Source organism: Phoca vitulina, unplaced genomic scaffold (assembly GCF_004348235.1).
Source record: "Phoca vitulina isolate PV1807 unplaced genomic scaffold, GSC_HSeal_1.0 scaffold33, whole genome shotgun sequence".
Lineage (NCBI taxonomy): Eukaryota > Metazoa > Chordata > Mammalia > Carnivora > Phocidae > Phoca > Phoca vitulina.
In genome coordinates, this window is record NW_022589736.1 from 19,443,374 (window position 1) to 19,460,564 (window position 17,191).

Here is a 17,191-nt window from a genome sequence, read left to right on the forward strand (position 1 = left end):
TATGCATTTCCACTCTTCCTATAAAAAATTTTTTAAAAATCCACCCACTGATCACAGCAGACCAGACTGAAGGGCCAAATTGTAAAATCTATTGTATGAACTTTGCCAACGTCCTGTCAACTCGGGACATGCTTGTAGGTATCCTCAGTTTCAGAAACGCTCTCAGGAAGTACTGTCCCTTGAAGGTGGCCTCTACAAAGCCCAAGAAAAGATGAGAAAGGGAAAAATAGATGGGAATTTACCACTGGAAAGGAAACTTAGCTGATGCTGGTTAAGGTCTATCCCAGAGATAGTGAAGAACTGATCCAGATCCTCTCCATCGTAGCTGGGAAGACACAACATGCTTCCTAAGTTAGGATTCAATAGGAAGAGCCTTATAGGGTTTGGATAAAAGTCAGCATCAGTTCATAGCGTTTCTGTCCCACGCTGCATGCTGACCCTTTCAGTGCGTCAACGTGTGTGGGTGGTGCAAAGAGACTTATTTACTAGGTAAGTCTAACTAAATAGCTGGAATTAACTCAGACTGTTAGTACTTTCACCGGAGAGAGAATCCTACGCGCTCTCTGGGCGAGCAGTCGTTGATACGTGCAACGTTGTGCAAACAGTGCCAGGGAATCGCTCCATCACACACCTTCGACCTCCTCAGATGACTCAAAGGAACAATTAAGCGAAAGCTCTTAGTCTTCAAAAGGCTGAGTCACCTCATATCCGTAATAACCTCAAAATTGAAAAATAATGTGACGGCTGTCGGGTGATCTGCCCCCATACCGAAGAGGGTAGCAGCGGCTGCCCGAGTGTGACCCCAGTGTGCTCCTCGTGGGGCACAGGGATGGGGGCTGCCCTGTGACGCCGAATGGTTATTTCCGATGGTAATTTGCTCCTTATCTGAATGGACTGTGGTTTTTGTTAGATTTCTGTGACCTCAACTAAACCATAGCCTAATTTTCTCCTGAGCTCCACTCTACGGCCCCTTCCTGAATCCTGGCAGTGAGGACGGACCCCCCACCCCCACCCCCTTGGGCTGGGGGAAGGAAGGGTGCCTGCATGGAGAGCGCTCACCTGCAGGGGCAGTGAGGTGCGGGGGTGCGGGCACAGGTGGGGGCTTGCTTCTGAGTCCCGGCTCCGCCAAGGTTTTTTTTTGTTTTTGCCAAGAGCAAGTCCCTTCAACTCTTGAATTATCATTTCAATCTTAAAAATAAGGGGGTTGAAAGTGATCTTCAAACTACTTTCCAGCTCTGGTTCTGCGGTGGATAAAACCCTGTAGTAATTGCAGGTGGAAGCGTTTTTTATAAACCTCGAAATGAGATTATGGGTCTTTTTTTTTTTTTTTCCATTTAACACTTAATCATTGAGCGCTCTGGTTTTCAAGGCAAAAGATTTTTAAAGTGAAAGCATGTAGAACCACAGACCTAAACCTCTTGTTCTGCAGACAGAGAGACCCCTGCCATGCTCTCTGGGGTCTTCATGCCCTTCCACTCCATTTCTCATGTTTAATGCATTTATATGAGGGCTTCATATCAATCAGTGGAAGTCCCCTTATTATGTCATTTTATTAGACTCATTTCATTTGGAGACCGATCTCCAAATGAAATGTTTTCTAACTAGTTTTCAGTCAGCCTGCCTGAGGGGGTCTATACCATCTTGAAATCGTTTTAATCCTGCCCATCCTGGAAGCCTCCTGGGATCATTTGCCTTGTGTAGGACTCCTTTGTGTTGCCTGAATTGGGGATTTTTCTATTCTCACTTTTCCCTCAGATGCCTCTTGCGTTTTTAGTGACGCTTTCCACATTGCCCTTACTTTTTTCTCCCCACACAAAACCAAGCAAAACAAGAAATCTGAGGCACATCATGATAAAGGTTACCAATGCAGTTGCTTATTATCGGAAAGCTGACTGAAGATACTGTAAGACGTGAAGCCAGATGTTCCGGACCATACCTTCTATGCAGTTGACATGGAAAACTATCAGTAGTCTATTTGAAACTACAAATTAAAAATGTTGCTCTAAAAATCTTATTCAAGAGATCTAGCATAGAACTCACGTGTTCAAGCAGACAGATATCATGAGGGGATCTCTCGGTATTGTTAGGTTTGATTGCATTGCGTTCTTAACGTGCCTTACCTTTACATTTTACTTTGTTGACTATGCTGAGCACTCATGATAGATCTTTTACTATGGTTCGTTTTATTTGCTTTCATTTTATTTTTTTTTTATAACCTGTTTTTCCTCTCCTGTCTGCCTGATGATTTTTGAATTGTTTGTCTGTATATAGCTATAGACATAGATGCTACTGGCTTAGATGCAGAAGAAAATGATATTCCAGCCAACCACCGCTCCCCTAAACCCAGTGCAAACAGTGTAACGTCACCCCACTCCAAAGAGAAAAGAATGCCCTTCTTTAAGAAGGTAACATTAACTTCCAAGCTCCCATCTGTCCACCCGCTCAACTGCACTGCGTCACATTTCTAGTCCTGTTGACTGTCTGTGTCCTTTGATAAGCCAATAACGTGCATGCTGTGTTATTCTTTGTTTCTTTTCCATGCTGCTGTAGCTAAGCAGAAGCAGAAATCGGTAAGTTTACATTGACATGAGCTGTGTTTATCCTGCCACTGGCATCATTAGCATCAAAGCCCGAAGTTTTAGTAATAAACGCAGTCATTTCTGTCCTAAGAACAGAACCTATCAAACAGCTAATTGAGTCCATGCATTTCAAACCGACTAAATTCAGTGAGTGGACCTGTTAAAGCACTATTACAGTACTTATCCTTTTTGATGGAATAATATCTACCACCGAGGGACTTGGTTTAAACATCCCCAAGACGTCAAACACTGACAACCCCACATAATGCACCTCTATTGTGCATGCTTATCCTGTCTGTCTTTGTCTCTTTTTTCCAGAAATTTAACTTCTATCAAGCATATTAAAACCATTATTAGATTCTGATTTATGATATCCAGATACATAGCTTGTACTAAAAAAAAAAAAAAAGTATTCAATTTTTAATTTAGTCAGTATTTAAACTTCTAATCCACTAGGTGCAAAATCTGCAGATGAACAAGACCAGTGGAAAACTGCAGGCTTGTTTTGGCGGTTTACTGTGAGTTTTTCCTATTGTCATCTATAAATACTCTCCCGATGTTCTTGCCTCCCCCGTCACAGTCAGGCTGCAGGATCTCACCTGTCGGATAACGGGGCAGTGGCTGTGCGTAGAGCCTTTGCCACTGGCCAGCCACAGTGCTACGCGGTGAGGCTCCTGGTCCCCCGACTGGAAACCAAGGGTATTCCTGAGCTCTCTTGACTCCACACCAAGTCTGTTTCCTTTCACGCATTTTGTAGCTTGAAAGCATTATTTTTTAAGGACATTCGCACCCCACCCCCGCCCTTAAACACACACACACAATTTCCATTCCTTCCTTTCTTTTCGCACACCACTTTGCAGAGCCAACTGTGCTGTCTTTTGGAATCCTACTTCCTCCTGTCGCTGTGGCCGGCACACCATGGGGACATCGTGACGTGGGTGTGGAGGAAAGCCTCTTCTGCCCCAAGCTCCGTGTCCTCGGCTCTTTCCCCCTGCACACGAGCGTTTTGCCACATGGAGGAACTCTAAAATCACGAGGTGTCAGAGACTGAACTGGGAAGTTTGTTGTTTTTGTTTTTTAAATAAATGAGGGTTACTTTTATAATGCAAGACCTCGGCGCTCCAAAAATCAAAACCTGGATTTTTTTGTGTTAACACAGACAGCCCTAGCCTGATGCACACCTGCACCTGTGGGCCCCCTCTTTCTGGTCCTGTCTTCTCGGCGCAGCTAAACCTTGCAGCCAAGTGACTGAGTTCCTAGCGCCGATGCCTAGAAAATCAGCATCACTCAGATGCTCTGGATTTTCCAGAGCGGTGACATGAACTAAAACCATGTCCGTCGAGATGCGTTTTTGGAAGTTTGCTTACTCTTAAATTCCCAGCCTTTAAAAATGTTTATCACAATTTTTCAGCTAAAGAATTGGAACCAAAATAAGGCTAGTGGGAAAGAGTAGATAAAAATGATGGTGTCGGTATCCATAGGGCATAAAGTACCAATATTCCATCAAATAAGGTAATTTCTGTAGCTACCCTATTGAATAAGAAGCTGATTGATGACCAGCATGGGTAACGCTTCTCTTAGTTGGCAGCCAGAGAGCGAAGGAACCAAAGACCTCTAAAATACGGGGCCACGAAATACTTACAGACTCGAAATAAAAATTCTTGGTAGCCGTGCAATTTATATTCCTAATTCCAACAATGGAAAAGGTATTCTTATATGGAATAGCTATAAGGACTTGGCTTCGAAACAGTGTCAGTATGGTCCCAGGTGGTATCAATGTCTTGACAAATATGCTTATGATGCCTTCGGCACTGGTATTCATTCTTCTGTTATTGATTATGTGGTGAACTTCAATGTAGAGCTCAAAACCAGAGAGACAACCTGAGATTCACGGATGAGACTGTTTTCCATGTTTCAGGTTGCTTTTAGAGTGGTGCTTGTGGCCTTTGTGCTGTTACTGTATTATGTTTGTCTTGTTTTTTTTTTTTTCCCTGTTTGAAAATGTATTCTACCTTTCTTGTGTTTATTAAAATTAATTTTGAACACTAGGTAAAATTTGAAGGACTAAAATTTGACAGCACCATCACAGTATTATTTTCGCCCCCTGTAAATATATTTGTCTGCCTCCCTGGATGAAATCTCAGATGGAAGCTGTTGAAACTGAAATGCTTTTTAACTCTATCCCGCCCCCCCCCCCACCACCCCACCCCCAAGTTAAATTCAATCGAAGTCAGAAAGTTTGTAATGGGCAACTTTTTTTAAAAGATTGATTTCTTAGAGAGGCGGGAAAGAGCATGAGGGGAACAGGGGGCAGAGGGAGAAAGAATCTCAAGCCAGCTCTACACTGAGCACAGAGCCCCACGCAGGGCTCAAACTCACGACCCTTGAGATCATGACCTGAGCTGAAACCAAGAGTCGGACGCTCAACTGATGGAGCCACCAAGGCGCCCCTATACAAATGGGCAATTTTAAGCAACAATAAAATGTTCTTGGGTAACAGGCTGATGCAGAAATTACAGTCACACGTTAGCTTTTCAAATTCTTAAAACAGTTAAAAAAATTTTTTTCTGTCTCTGTGATTCTGAAAATATATTTTTTTAGACACTCCTTAATGCAGAAAGATTCAGGTGACAGTGATTTGTTTACCCCCGTGTTTAAGGCCTTATCTCTCTCTTCTGCATTAAAAAAAAAAAAAGTCATTTTGAGTCCACGTAGCATTTTCTGCCAACTGGGAAGAGTCGGTTTTAATGTAATCAAACAGATTAGCTGTTACCTGATTTTTTCTGGAAAAACTTTATTTTGATCATTTTATGTGAAGCAGCTAAGCTGAAAATTTTGCAAAGTTTTAGAAATTGCTCCAGAATTTAGCTCCTCCCCCTGCTCTTCCAAAAAAGAAAGAAATTGTGAAGGCATGAATTAGTTATATAACAGAGACATTACCTAAACCACTCTTGAGAAGCATATTAGATGTGCAAGTTGATAACAAAGCTTTTGAGGCCCCTGCAGCATGCTTGACTATGTTATCACATGTTAACCACCTTCCTTCCAAGACACACAAACCTTACATTTTAAGTTTTCAAGTTCCAAGGTCTAGAAACCAGAAATCCAAACCCATTCATCACTAACCTGTGACAATGATCCTAACTACTGGAACAAGCATGCTTTTTAAACTTCAACTCGCACAGTAAAGCAGAGATTTTCAAGTATTTGGTAGTGAACGTTAACAACGTTTTGAAATTAGGTTTTATCCAGGTAAGACAAACATCTAAGATGCAAAGCTAATTAAGACCTTTCTTTTCTCCGTAATACCCACATTAGGCCTGATGGGTTGTCTGCAGAAAACTCTCAAATTCCTTTGAAAAGCAGTATTAATAACTTCCTGTCAAGCCTAAAGCACCTACTCTGCATGAGGCATGTTTTCTGTCCTTCCAACTAGTTTTTGTTCAAAAAGCAGCTTTAGGAACTAATATGTCAGTAGTCTTTCTTGAAGAGAGCAAGAAAACTGTAGACAATTCAGTAACTTGAGAACTTGAGGAAAATAAGCCCACCAAGCTTTGATTGGTTTTCTTGAGGAAAGAGGCGAGTAAAAAAAAAAAAAGGAAAGGTCTGGAAAGCCGGTGCCTCCCATTACACAGTTCAGAAAGAATGATTTATACTTAGAATACTTAGAATATTTCTGGTCCTCCTGCCTTTTAAGCATCTCAAGTCCTCTCCCCTCTCTCTGCAGACAGAGCACACTCCTCCTTATGACGTGGTACCTTCTATGCGACCAGTGGTCTTGGTGGGCCCTTCTCTGAAGGGGTATGAGGTAGGTGGCTGCCCTGGGGGGCACACTGCACTTGACCTTCACAAGCTGAACTGCTTTGTGAGTCCACCTCCTTGAATTTAGAGCTTAAAGAGCTTGCAGCAGCGAAGCACGTTGTTTTCCAAGCTGTGGTATAGATTGCTTCCTGTTTTGTTCTGTTTTTATGGCCGTTGCTTGGGTGCTTTTGCTAGCTTCAGTTTCCTGTGTGGGGAAACATTATCAAATGGAGAGCGCCTGAAACCACCTGCGACGTCATGTGTTGTCACTAAAACATCAGGACAAATTTGGGGAGCTTCGCCTTTTTTAATTGTCATTGTATCAGATCTCAGCAACAGGAAAATGTGGCAATCTCACACATGCTGCGCTTTCCAAATGGGAAGCCTAGGTCTTTAAACGGTCTTGGGAATAAAACTGTTTTGTCGTAATTAGGAACATTTTTGTTGTATCTTAATTTATTGCTTGCTCAATTGCAGGTCACAGATATGATGCAAAAAGCATTGTTTGATTTTTTAAAACACAGATTTGAAGGGCGGTGAGTATTTCAGAATCCTGGATTTTGTGGATTTCTCCTTGAAGATGACAAAACCCGGGTGGGACAAGGCATGTGAGCACAAGAGAAAACTGCCCTCTGAAGTCTATATGGCGATGGGCAATGAGTTTCATCCAGTTCGGCTGGATTCAGTAAATATCTGTCATATTTGCTCAGCACATCCTCAACCCTGGATAAGCCAGCTCTCTGTTCCTGCACCTGTGTCTGTAAGCTGAACTTGGCCACATCCCTGTTGACCTGTATCTCCCTAAATTCATGATCAGCTGGCTCTTAAGGCTGCCCAGAAATAATACTCAATATCCCTCTTCTATTCACGTTTCCCCTCTTCAAGACGTCTGCACCGTCTCCTCTCTCACCAAGCCCCCAAGCCCCTTCTCATCTCCCTCCCCAATGAACTTGCTTCCTCTTTGACTGAGACTATAGAGGCAATCAGAGGAGAACTTCTGAGAGTTCCCACCACCACACCAAGCCCAACTTGCGTGTTTGCCTGAATGCTCTGCTTTTTTTTCCTTTCACTGTGTTCCTAGCAATGGCCAACCCACCCACTTGGGCACCAGGTCCCATTCCCCATCCCAGCACAGCTGTAAATCCTTTCCTTTCTCCTCATCACTACTTCGCATTCTAATGGAAACTCCATCAGCATCTAAAAATGTCGTTATTTCTCCCTTCAACCGAAGTTTGAACCATATTCCCCTCCAGCTGTCCCATTTTTCTCCTTTTCTTTACAGCAAAGCTCCTTCAACACATAGTACATCCTTGTTCTCCTCTCATACTGAAACGTACTCAACCAAAACTAGTCATGTCCAATCATCAGTGACCTTGACATTGCTAAATCCAGGGGGTGAAGCCTCAGTCCTTCTCTTAATTGACATGTTGGATTGCTTCATTCTCTTTTAAATGCTTTATATGCTGGCTTTCGGCAAGCACACTTTCCTGATTTTTCTTTTATCTCACTTCGTCTCCTTTTTCTCCTTGGCTGGTTCTTCCTCATTGACTAGACATCTTGGAGCGCCCAGGGCTAAGTCCTTTGGTCTTCTCTCTTCTAGTTACATTCATTCCATGAGTGATTTCATTTGATGTTTGACTTGTAAATAGCATTCCTTCGCTGGTCTGTCCTCTGAATTCCAGATCCATATATCCAACTGCCTATTCAGTATCACCACTGAGATGTCAGATGGACTTCTCAGACTGAACCTCCCAGCTTCCCCCCAAACCTGCTCCTCTCCTAGTAGTCCATGCCTCACGTACACCTCCTTCGTCTTTCAGACCTAAGACCCATCCACCCCAAATCACTGAATCATTCTTGACTATTCTGTGTCTCTTATATCCCACATCCAAATGCCGTTGACTGTATCTTCAAAATATATCAAGAATCGAACGACTTCTCACACATATGTCTCTGCTATCCTTTTGGCCTAAGAAACCAGCACCTCTTCCCTGGATTATCATCATAAATAGCCTCCTAACTTGTATCTTTGCTTCTGTCGTTGCTTACTTGATGTCTCTTCTCAATTCAGCAGCCTGGACAATTCTGTTAAACTGTGAGTGGATCTCATCCCTGCTTTGTTCAAATCCATCCAGTGACTTCTCTTTTGACTCAGCATAAAAATCAAAGTCCCTATAGTGGCTTTTAAGACCCTCTCTAGTCTGACCATCCACACTCTTACCCCCTCCTTACTTTTGACTTCATCTCTTAGACTCTCCCACTTGCTCATTCTGCTCCTGCCACACTGACTTCCTTGTGGTTCCATGAGTGTTCCAGACAGCCAGATACATGCCCACCTCAGGGCCTTTGCACTTGCAGTTCCCTGTGCTAGGAAGACATTTCCCTCAGAGACTGTCCTAGGTATATGTGCACACACACACACATTCTCTCTCTCTCCCTCTTCCCTGACTCTTTCCGTAACTCTTTTATATATTTTATTTATTAATTTTGTTTATTGTCATTCTCCCACAGTTAGAACAAAAACTCCATGAGGGCAGGCTTTTTTGCTTTGTTTTTGTTTTTCTTCAATCTGCTGTGTGAACTGTTGCGTTCTCAATGCCTGGAACGGTGCTCATTGTGAACAGTACGTGGGTGAGTGTTGAATGTCTCCCATGTATGCCCTGCTAAAGAAATGCAGAGATGGGGAAGCCACTCACAGTCTTTGTGGACCTCAGGTTTTGACCATAAATGGAAAGCTTGAGCAGTAAACTACAAAGTAAAGCAACAGAAGGCAGCTCAGCACCTGCGTGTCTGAGGTACACATGGCGTAAAGGGAGGAAGGATTGACACTGACAGGAATGTTAACATCTAGGAAAGGTTTTTAAATGGCAGCTAAGATTTCACTGACTCGAATTAGAGAAAGGCCGGTCCGGTGGAGGGGGTTAAATGGGTGAAGGAATCAGGGTGTGACACAGCATCATGTGGAAGGCAAGCTCCTTAGAGGTCTTCAAGTCAAGTCTCTAGACAAGGAGTAACTGGTGACAGAGCTAGGGTGCCATGTTAATCGGCTTGGACGTAATGCTTTTTCTCTCTTCCCCTCCCCCTTCAGCTTGCTTCAACAAATTTTATTGAGCATACTCTGTGTGCCGGGCATTGTGAGGAACAAAGTCAGACAAGGGCCTTGGCTTCATGGAGCTTATTTCTAGGTAATTGGAAGGAAGCCTTAAGTCAAACAATCCAGGGACACTGTGGTCAAAGTTAAGCCAGTTCCTGAAGCATCAAAGCTATGATAGGAGTCTAAAATGGAAACTTCGAAATTTAAGCAAAGAGTAGATTATAGGGGACCTGGGAGCACACAGGGCGAGTTCATATTTCTGTATTTTTTAAGATTATATGTATTTATTAGAGAGAGTGCACACACGAGCCGGGGGGAGGAGTAGAGGGGAAGAAGGGGCACAAGCAGACTCCCTGCTGAGCAGGGAGCCCGATGTGGGGCTCGATCCCAGGACCCCGAGATCACGACCTGAGCCGAAGGGGGACGCTTAAGTGACTGAGCCACCCAGGTGCCCCTATATTTCTGTATTTTTAACAAGACAGATCTGGTGCCTCTACATCCCTGTCCTTCTCACATCCTAACAATACAACAGATAGTATGTGTGGGTTTCAGATTCTTTTAAATTTCTTATTATACTGCTTTCTTCCTTGACCACACCTGCTCCTACAGCCATTTGTAATTTATATCGACTTTCACCAGGGAGTCAAGGACACACAGGGAAACCGACAGCAGGACAAGCAAAGGGCCGAAAGAGACAGAAAAGGAACAAAAGCAGAAACTATGTTCCCAGGTGTAAAAAAGACTTTATAATCAAGTTCCATATAATCACACGTTCTAATTTGATTTTTTTTTCATAACTTTATGAAGTATTTTTTAGTTTGGGCCAGGAAAACACAGCGTTTGGCTTGGTCCAAGGCTATCTGGCACTGGCCAAGTGAAAAAGGCATACCCCTGATCAGGCTCATTTACCGTTTAGTTCTTTATGCTTGGCTCTGTCATTTATCCTAATTTGGGGTTGTCTCCTTGAGCATGCACATCCAGAAAATTGCTAGACAAAGCACTATGCTTTCCCTGACTGAGTTAACCCACTGCCCTTTCCAAAATACCGAAGATGGAGAAATGAGATGGCATTTCCTTACTGTTTAAACCTAGTAAGTTCTGAATTTGGAAGACAGATTCCAGCCATAGGGCATATCTTGGACCCATGTTCTAAAGTATTAGCCCATCCAGACTGATTTCATTTAAGAAACAAATGAACAAAATATCTGAATGTTGTCAGTCTGCTCTTTCTGGCCAGAAGTAATTTCCACATGATTTTATTAATGCACCTGCCTTGGCTCATTTGACTCATAGAGCTCAAGTTCAACATTCTAGGCTTGAGATCACCAACTAAAGATCCTCAAAGGAATTGATAGGGTCCAAAAGACACTTACAAAAATCCATGCAAAAATTTTTTAACCCATGGCAAGACACCCAGAGTACCTGAATCATTAAATGTCTTTGGTTTTGGAAGCAGTAGGGGGAGGAAACTGAGCAAAAGTATCAGGTACTTCTATATACATGTAATTTTAAAAGGGAAAAATGAATCAGTCCTTCATTATCTATTAAATAAATTTATTTTAAAAAATTAGAAGCCCAAGGGGAAGAAAATATGAAATATGAAAGGAATATGAAATATGAAAGGAAGTGTTGGTGATGAAAAGATTCTTGATAGGAATTCTTTTCTGTTCTTAAACCTAGTTAACTTCACTTGTTGAAGCCCTGGGGAGTTGTCAGAATCGTGATCCTGACTGTTAAATAGCATAAGTGTGTCAGGTCAAAGAATAGATGATAATTCATTATCTTCTTTCTGTTGTGTGCAATAGAGTAGCCCATTTACAATCAGATCCATCCTAACCAACTCTGTCATGTAAACAAAGCAATCTTTGGATTCACTGTGTAGGACATTGACAGGTAAATTAACAAGGAAATTGAGGACAAGAAGGAAAGCTACCACCAGTGATGAATTTGGTTTTCCTCCCCAGTGACTTTGAAAATGTCAGCTGTCAGCACTGAAGTGTCTGGAATGGGAATGGAATTGTAGGGATATGTAAACTGTCGAATTTTCTGTGAGGGAATCTTATTGGAAATCAATAATCCTGGGCAACATTGCATCACTTTATTTTGTCGTGTAGATAATTTGCTTAGATGTGAGACAACTTCTTCTAAACTGGTGGTTTATCTAGCCTGGCTGCACATTAGAATCATCTGCAGCACTTTTAAAAATAAAACACCAACCCAACAACAAGGGCTTGTGTTCCACCTGTGACCAACTGAGGTCAAATCTCGAAGGTAGGATCTTCTGTAACTGTAAAAGCTTATGTGGCAATCTTGGTATATACCATGAGGGTTAAGAACCACTGCTCTAAACTGAATTGTCCCCAGAATCTTGCCCTTAGGATTTTCAAGGTCTCCTTTTTGGCGGAATCCCAAGTAGTGACAATTCCCAAAGCATAACTGTAGGAGTTGAAATAGAATAGTGACCCAACTTCATAGCCTACAGTGCTAACCACAGAAGCAGGTCAGTGGATTCTCAGCTGAGCAGTGACATGTGCAGAAAGGTCCAAGCATGTGGGAGAAGGAGGATGTATTACTACAGAAAATCCTGTCCCGCTGCTGAATCAGTTCCCCGCAGGCTGACTGGGTGACACCGCTGTCTCGTCTGTCTGGTCACCGTTGTATCCCCAGGAGGGTGCCCATCACAACAAAGGGGGCAGCACAAGGGGATTTTTGGGGGGGGGGGTGGAATTATTTTCTTGACTGTGGTTACAGGTAGAGAATTCTATGAATTGGTCCAAATTCATGGAGAACTATACCCCAGAGAGAATGAATTCTAAAGTATATAAACACAAATTTCTTTGCAAAAGCCAGGGTCCCTTCCCACACATTACCAAATGCCCTGCTCTTCAATTGGTAAGCACTCTAAACTGTTTTAGCTGTATCTTTTGGTTATTTACTGCTTGCCTCTAAATAACGTGCAATCTTGATTTGCTACTTGAATTTTCAGTATTAGGCATTATCTGTTGCCTTCCTACCTCGCAGAATATGTAGCTCTCATGCATATTCTCTTCCTGTCTCTCCCATCCTGCACCCATCTCCGCCTTCAGTCTCCCAACAGTTAAATCCTAATTTCAGCTGGCTCCGTTTCTTAGGATGTATTGTGACTCTGTGGATAATATTCAAATGAGCCATACTATACGCCATAATGACTTTGTCCTCTGTGTTTTCCATGAGATAAGTAATTTTACTTTTTATGCTCGCTTAACTTCCTCTGTGTTTGGCATTAATTCAGCCTTGAACTCCCCAGCTGTCTGAACCTCCTCATGGTAATATTGAAATGCACCCTGTCGTCACTCAGTGTTGTCTTCTTGAACCTCCGGGAGCGTTCTGGCCATCTCTAGTCTGGACGGTTTCTCTCTTTGATGGGTGCACATTTGTCATTCCGGGACATCCTTCACCATTATTCTTGGGATTCCTTTCACTTTCCTCTTGGGTCGGAGCCCCTTTTCCTTAGATCCGTTGATGTAGGGTTTTACTCTGTCATTTCAGTTTAACAGCATCCTCCCAACAGTTTCCCTATAAAAGTACATAACTTTTTGAGGCCCTGAATGTCTAAAAGTATCTTTCATCAACCCTCCCATTTCATTGAGAGTTAAAACGGCTAGAGAATTCTGGCTGAAATAATTTCCCTTTAGGATTTTGAAAAAACTCTGCCCCATTCTCTTCTGGCTTCCAATGTTGAGAAGTACAGAACACTTCCATTTCTGACCCTCAGTGTGGGACCTGTCTTTCTTCTTTGTCTTCCGTGTCATGAAATTTGTAAGAGTACATCCTGGTAATAGAACTCTCAATCTCTGTGCTGGACCTTGTCGATTCGGAAAATCAAGATTCTTAATTCTGGATTTTTTTTTTTTTTTTTTAAGTTTCTCTGCTTTCTTTACTCTTTTTTCTGGAGTTCTTATTATTTGGAAGTTGAAACTCCTGTGTGATTCTCTCATTTGTATAGCTTTTCTTCTGTGTTCTTTCTCTTTGCCTTGTTTGTTTGACCCTTCCGAGTTTAACTTTTATGTCCCAGCTCTCTTCTTTTGAATTTTTCTTTCTACTGTCATTTCTAATTGCCAAAAACTCATTCTGACTTTTTAAATAGAAATTTGAGGCGCCTGGGTGGCTCAGATGGTTAAGTGTCTGCCTTCGGCTCAGGTCATGTTCTCCAGGTCCTGGGATCGAGCCCCACGTCCAGCTCCCGGCTCAGTAGGGAGTCTGTTTCTCCCTCTCCCTCTGCCCTTTCCCCAGCTTGTGCTTTCTCTCTCTCTCTCAAATGAATAAATAAAATCTTTAAGCAAATAAATAAATAGAAATTTGTTACAGTTTCACAGATATAATAATTTCTTAGCTTTCACGTTTGAATACAGCTGACCCTTGAAAAACAGGGCTTTGAACTATGTGGCTCCACTTCTAGGAGGATTTTTTTTTTTTTTTTCCAATAAATACGTTGGAAAATTGGGGGGAGGACTGTGACGATCTGGAAGAATTAAGAAAAACCTAGGTATAGTTGTAAGAATACAACATATAATATATGTCACATACAGAACATCTGTTAATAGACTGTTGAGGTGATTGGTAAGGCTCCCAGTCGACAGTAGGCTACTAGTAGTTAAGCCAAAAGCTCTGTGTGGATCTTGGACAGCATAGGATGTCAGCGCCTCTGACCCCCACGTCGTTGCAGGAGTCAGCTGTATTGTTCACTTACTGACTTCCGTTTGTTTGGGCTCTCATATAAGAGGTTTTCCCTAAGATGCTCAGTGAACACTGTGGTGCTCCAATTTAAGAATGGGACATCACATAGTCACTTGGAAATTCCGTGCTCATAGATGGAGCTTGTCAGCTTTGTGCTTCCCTATAGGACAACCTCACTGGACCATGTCCATAGGAAACCTCCAGTGTTACTGTTTTGGAGTCTTTTTCCCTTTGGCAGTCAGATGTCCCAGGGAAAAAGTGCTTCCATTCTGACCCCTGGAGGATGGAAGCCTGGCTATCAAAATTCTCAGATGGGGAAGAGGCTGGGGGCTCACCATTTAGAATCCTTTCTTTTCCATCTAGTGTCCCTGTCCTCACTCTGCCTGGGGTCTCCTGGTCACAGGCCCTGCATGTTATTGTCTGTAGAGAATAAACCAGCAATCTTCTATCACACAGGGAAAGGAGCATCACCTGGCAACTTCATGTAACAGAGGGGAGGTGGAGGGCTCTAACTCTGAAACAGACTTTTCACCAAACCTTCTGTTTTTAGTCTCCCTTTTACCGTTGTCTTCAAGGGTATTGTGAGGCTTCTATTTTACCCCACGGCTTTTTCTATTACTTGTATATTTGGCTCTCTCTGGTCTAAGTCCTTTTACTGTTTCCAGCTTCCAGATTGTCGTGCTGTCATTTCTACCATACCTAAAATGACCCCCTAACTCCTTACTACCTGGCACAACACTGTCTTCTCCACAACAGCCATCTTGAGCTTTAGTTAATTTTACCAGTTAATTTTCTTGTTTATTGCCCATCTCTTCCACTAGACTGTTAGCTCTCTGAGGAAAGATCATGTCTGTCTTGTTCTTACTCTTACTTGTTCTTTGTGCTTATCATAGCACCACACTTCTGGTGCAGGGGCTAAGAAACCAGATTTTCCGGAGTCTGGGTTCAAATCCCTGCTCCACCTTTTAGAAATACATAGCCTTGGATAAATAACCTACTTTGGCTCATTTTCTTCATCAGCAAAAGTGGGATTAGAAGAAGCCTCTCTGCTAGAATTTTGGGGATAATTCAGGGAGGTAATCCAGCTTACAGTGCTTAGTACTTGGTAAGCAAATGATAAATGCCAAGTAAGGAGGTACGGGGTAAGCAAAAATCAATGATTTGGTGCCCTAACATCTTTTCATTTGAAAATACTGTTCACTATGTATTTCAAACTTAGGTGAGTCTGGGGAATGTACTTCTACCCCCTTATATTCAATTAATAACCTCAGGGTCTTGTGTTACTTTTCCCCCAACAGGATATCCATCACAAGGGTCACGGCTGACATCTCGCTCGCCAAGCGCTCAGTGTTAAACAATCCCAGCAAGCATGCCATAATAGAAAGATCCAACACAAGGTCAAGCTTAGGTAAGTCTGTGCAGTAGACTGGGGCTTAGGCTATTTAAACTTTTCTCTCCCGAGGTTGCCAATGAGAAGCTCTAACTAGATGGTTAATTCCATGTGTCACAGAGCAGAGAAGAAATGGACCCACGTTGCCAGTGGCTAGTGCTACAGTTTTAGTAATTTCATGCTATGGAAAGATTTGTTATGATAGTTTCGAGTTAAATATTCCACTGGCTGTCAGCATTAATGTTTTGGTTGTGGTGTTTTGTTTTGTTTTGACTAATGTGAGCTGCTGTGTACACACTAAAAATTCCTGGCTTTGCATTGGTGTTACCATGAGCAAGCTCATGGACCTCTGTAGTGCCTCCTTTCCTCATCTAGGCAACAACAACAGAAGAGAGAGATATTAACTACTCCCTACCATTATTGTAAGGATTAAACACAGTTGTTCTCCATCAAGGATAGCTATTATCCAAAGACCCTTAGTAACGGAATTTTATCAGTGATTATGTCATATTCAGGATAGTGTGTGTAAGGGGAGGGGTGGGTGTTGAGATAAAAGATATAGATGTAGGAGTCAGTGGTTGAGGAGTCTGGGAAGAAAAAGCAGGCCAAGGGGTAGAGAGTAAGCTGAGAAGAGTGTGATTTTACATGGGGAAGACAGGAGCCTCTTTGAGGAAATGACATTTTAGCAGAATGATTTGTTGTGAATTCTTTAGCCTTACAGCTACCTGCGAAAAGACTGTTTTGGGCAGAGGGAACTGAAGGTGCAAAGGCCCTGTGGCAGGAATGTGTGTGATATGTTTAAGGGATAGTGAGGAAGCCAGTGTAACAGATGTGGAATGGCCAGGGGGCGGGAGGTCAGAGAGATGGTGCCTGATCATGTAGGACTCTATAGGGCTTTTATCGTGGATGTTGGTAGAAAGGTGTAGGAAAGCAGACCATATGACACGACAGGACTTGTGTTTTAGAAGGATCGCTGACAGCATTGTGGAGAAGAAAATGGAACGGGGCAAGAGCCAACTCAGGGAAAAACTCAGATTCTGTTGAAGCAGATTCAGGGAGAAATAATGTACTCTGTGCAGAAACTAATAAAACTGGTGCCTTTAGGAGAATCCCTATAGCAGTGGGGTGGAGATGGGGCAAGAGTTGGACAGGGAGGTCATTTTGTAGGCTGTCATCATCACTCAAGGTAGAGGTTAAGAGAGGACTGAAATAAGACAGTGGCACAGGGGATGAGTAGAATGAAAGGAATCCAGAGATAAGAGAGTCCGGTATGGGCAATCTATGGAACATGAAGAAGCCAACTCCAGCATGATCTCTAAGGTTTTGCTTTCAGGAGCTGGGTCACTGATGGTGTTATTCTGGGGAGAAGGGATTCAGGATGAGGAGCTAGAGGGAGTGGCCTGAATTGGGGATAAGGAAAATGACGGCCGCATTTGTGCACACGTTGAATTTGCATCCAAATACCCAGCAGGCAATCACTTGTACGTACAGACCTGGAACTCGGCACAGAGGACGGGGGTTCAGATGCAGTCAGTTCTCAATATTCACAGTAGTTACGTTCTATAAAGTCTCCGTGAACACTGTACTAGCAAATACGGAGTCTGCTCCCAG

The 17,191-nt window shown here is 42.7% G+C and overlaps 1 protein-coding gene across 6 annotated transcripts in view; it reads left to right on the forward strand.

The window, feature by feature from the left end:
- The window catches only part of CACNB2 (calcium voltage-gated channel auxiliary subunit beta 2), a 382,140-nt gene that overhangs the window by 348,684 nt on the left and 16,265 nt on the right, over window positions 1–17,191 (forward strand). For 5 of the 6 annotated variants that reach the window (XM_032425595.1, XM_032425596.1, XM_032425599.1 and 2 more), the window contains 4 exons: window positions 2,272–2,405; window positions 6,307–6,387; window positions 6,858–6,916; window positions 15,489–15,598. In XM_032425595.1, coding sequence (XP_032281486.1) covers window positions 2,272–2,405; window positions 6,307–6,387; window positions 6,858–6,916; window positions 15,489–15,598 — 384 coding nt within the window. Of the gene's footprint in view, window positions 1–2,271; window positions 2,406–2,550; window positions 2,571–6,306; window positions 6,388–6,857; window positions 6,917–15,488; window positions 15,599–17,191 lie in introns of all 6 variants that reach the window. The other variant, XM_032425597.1, reaches the window with a different exon arrangement.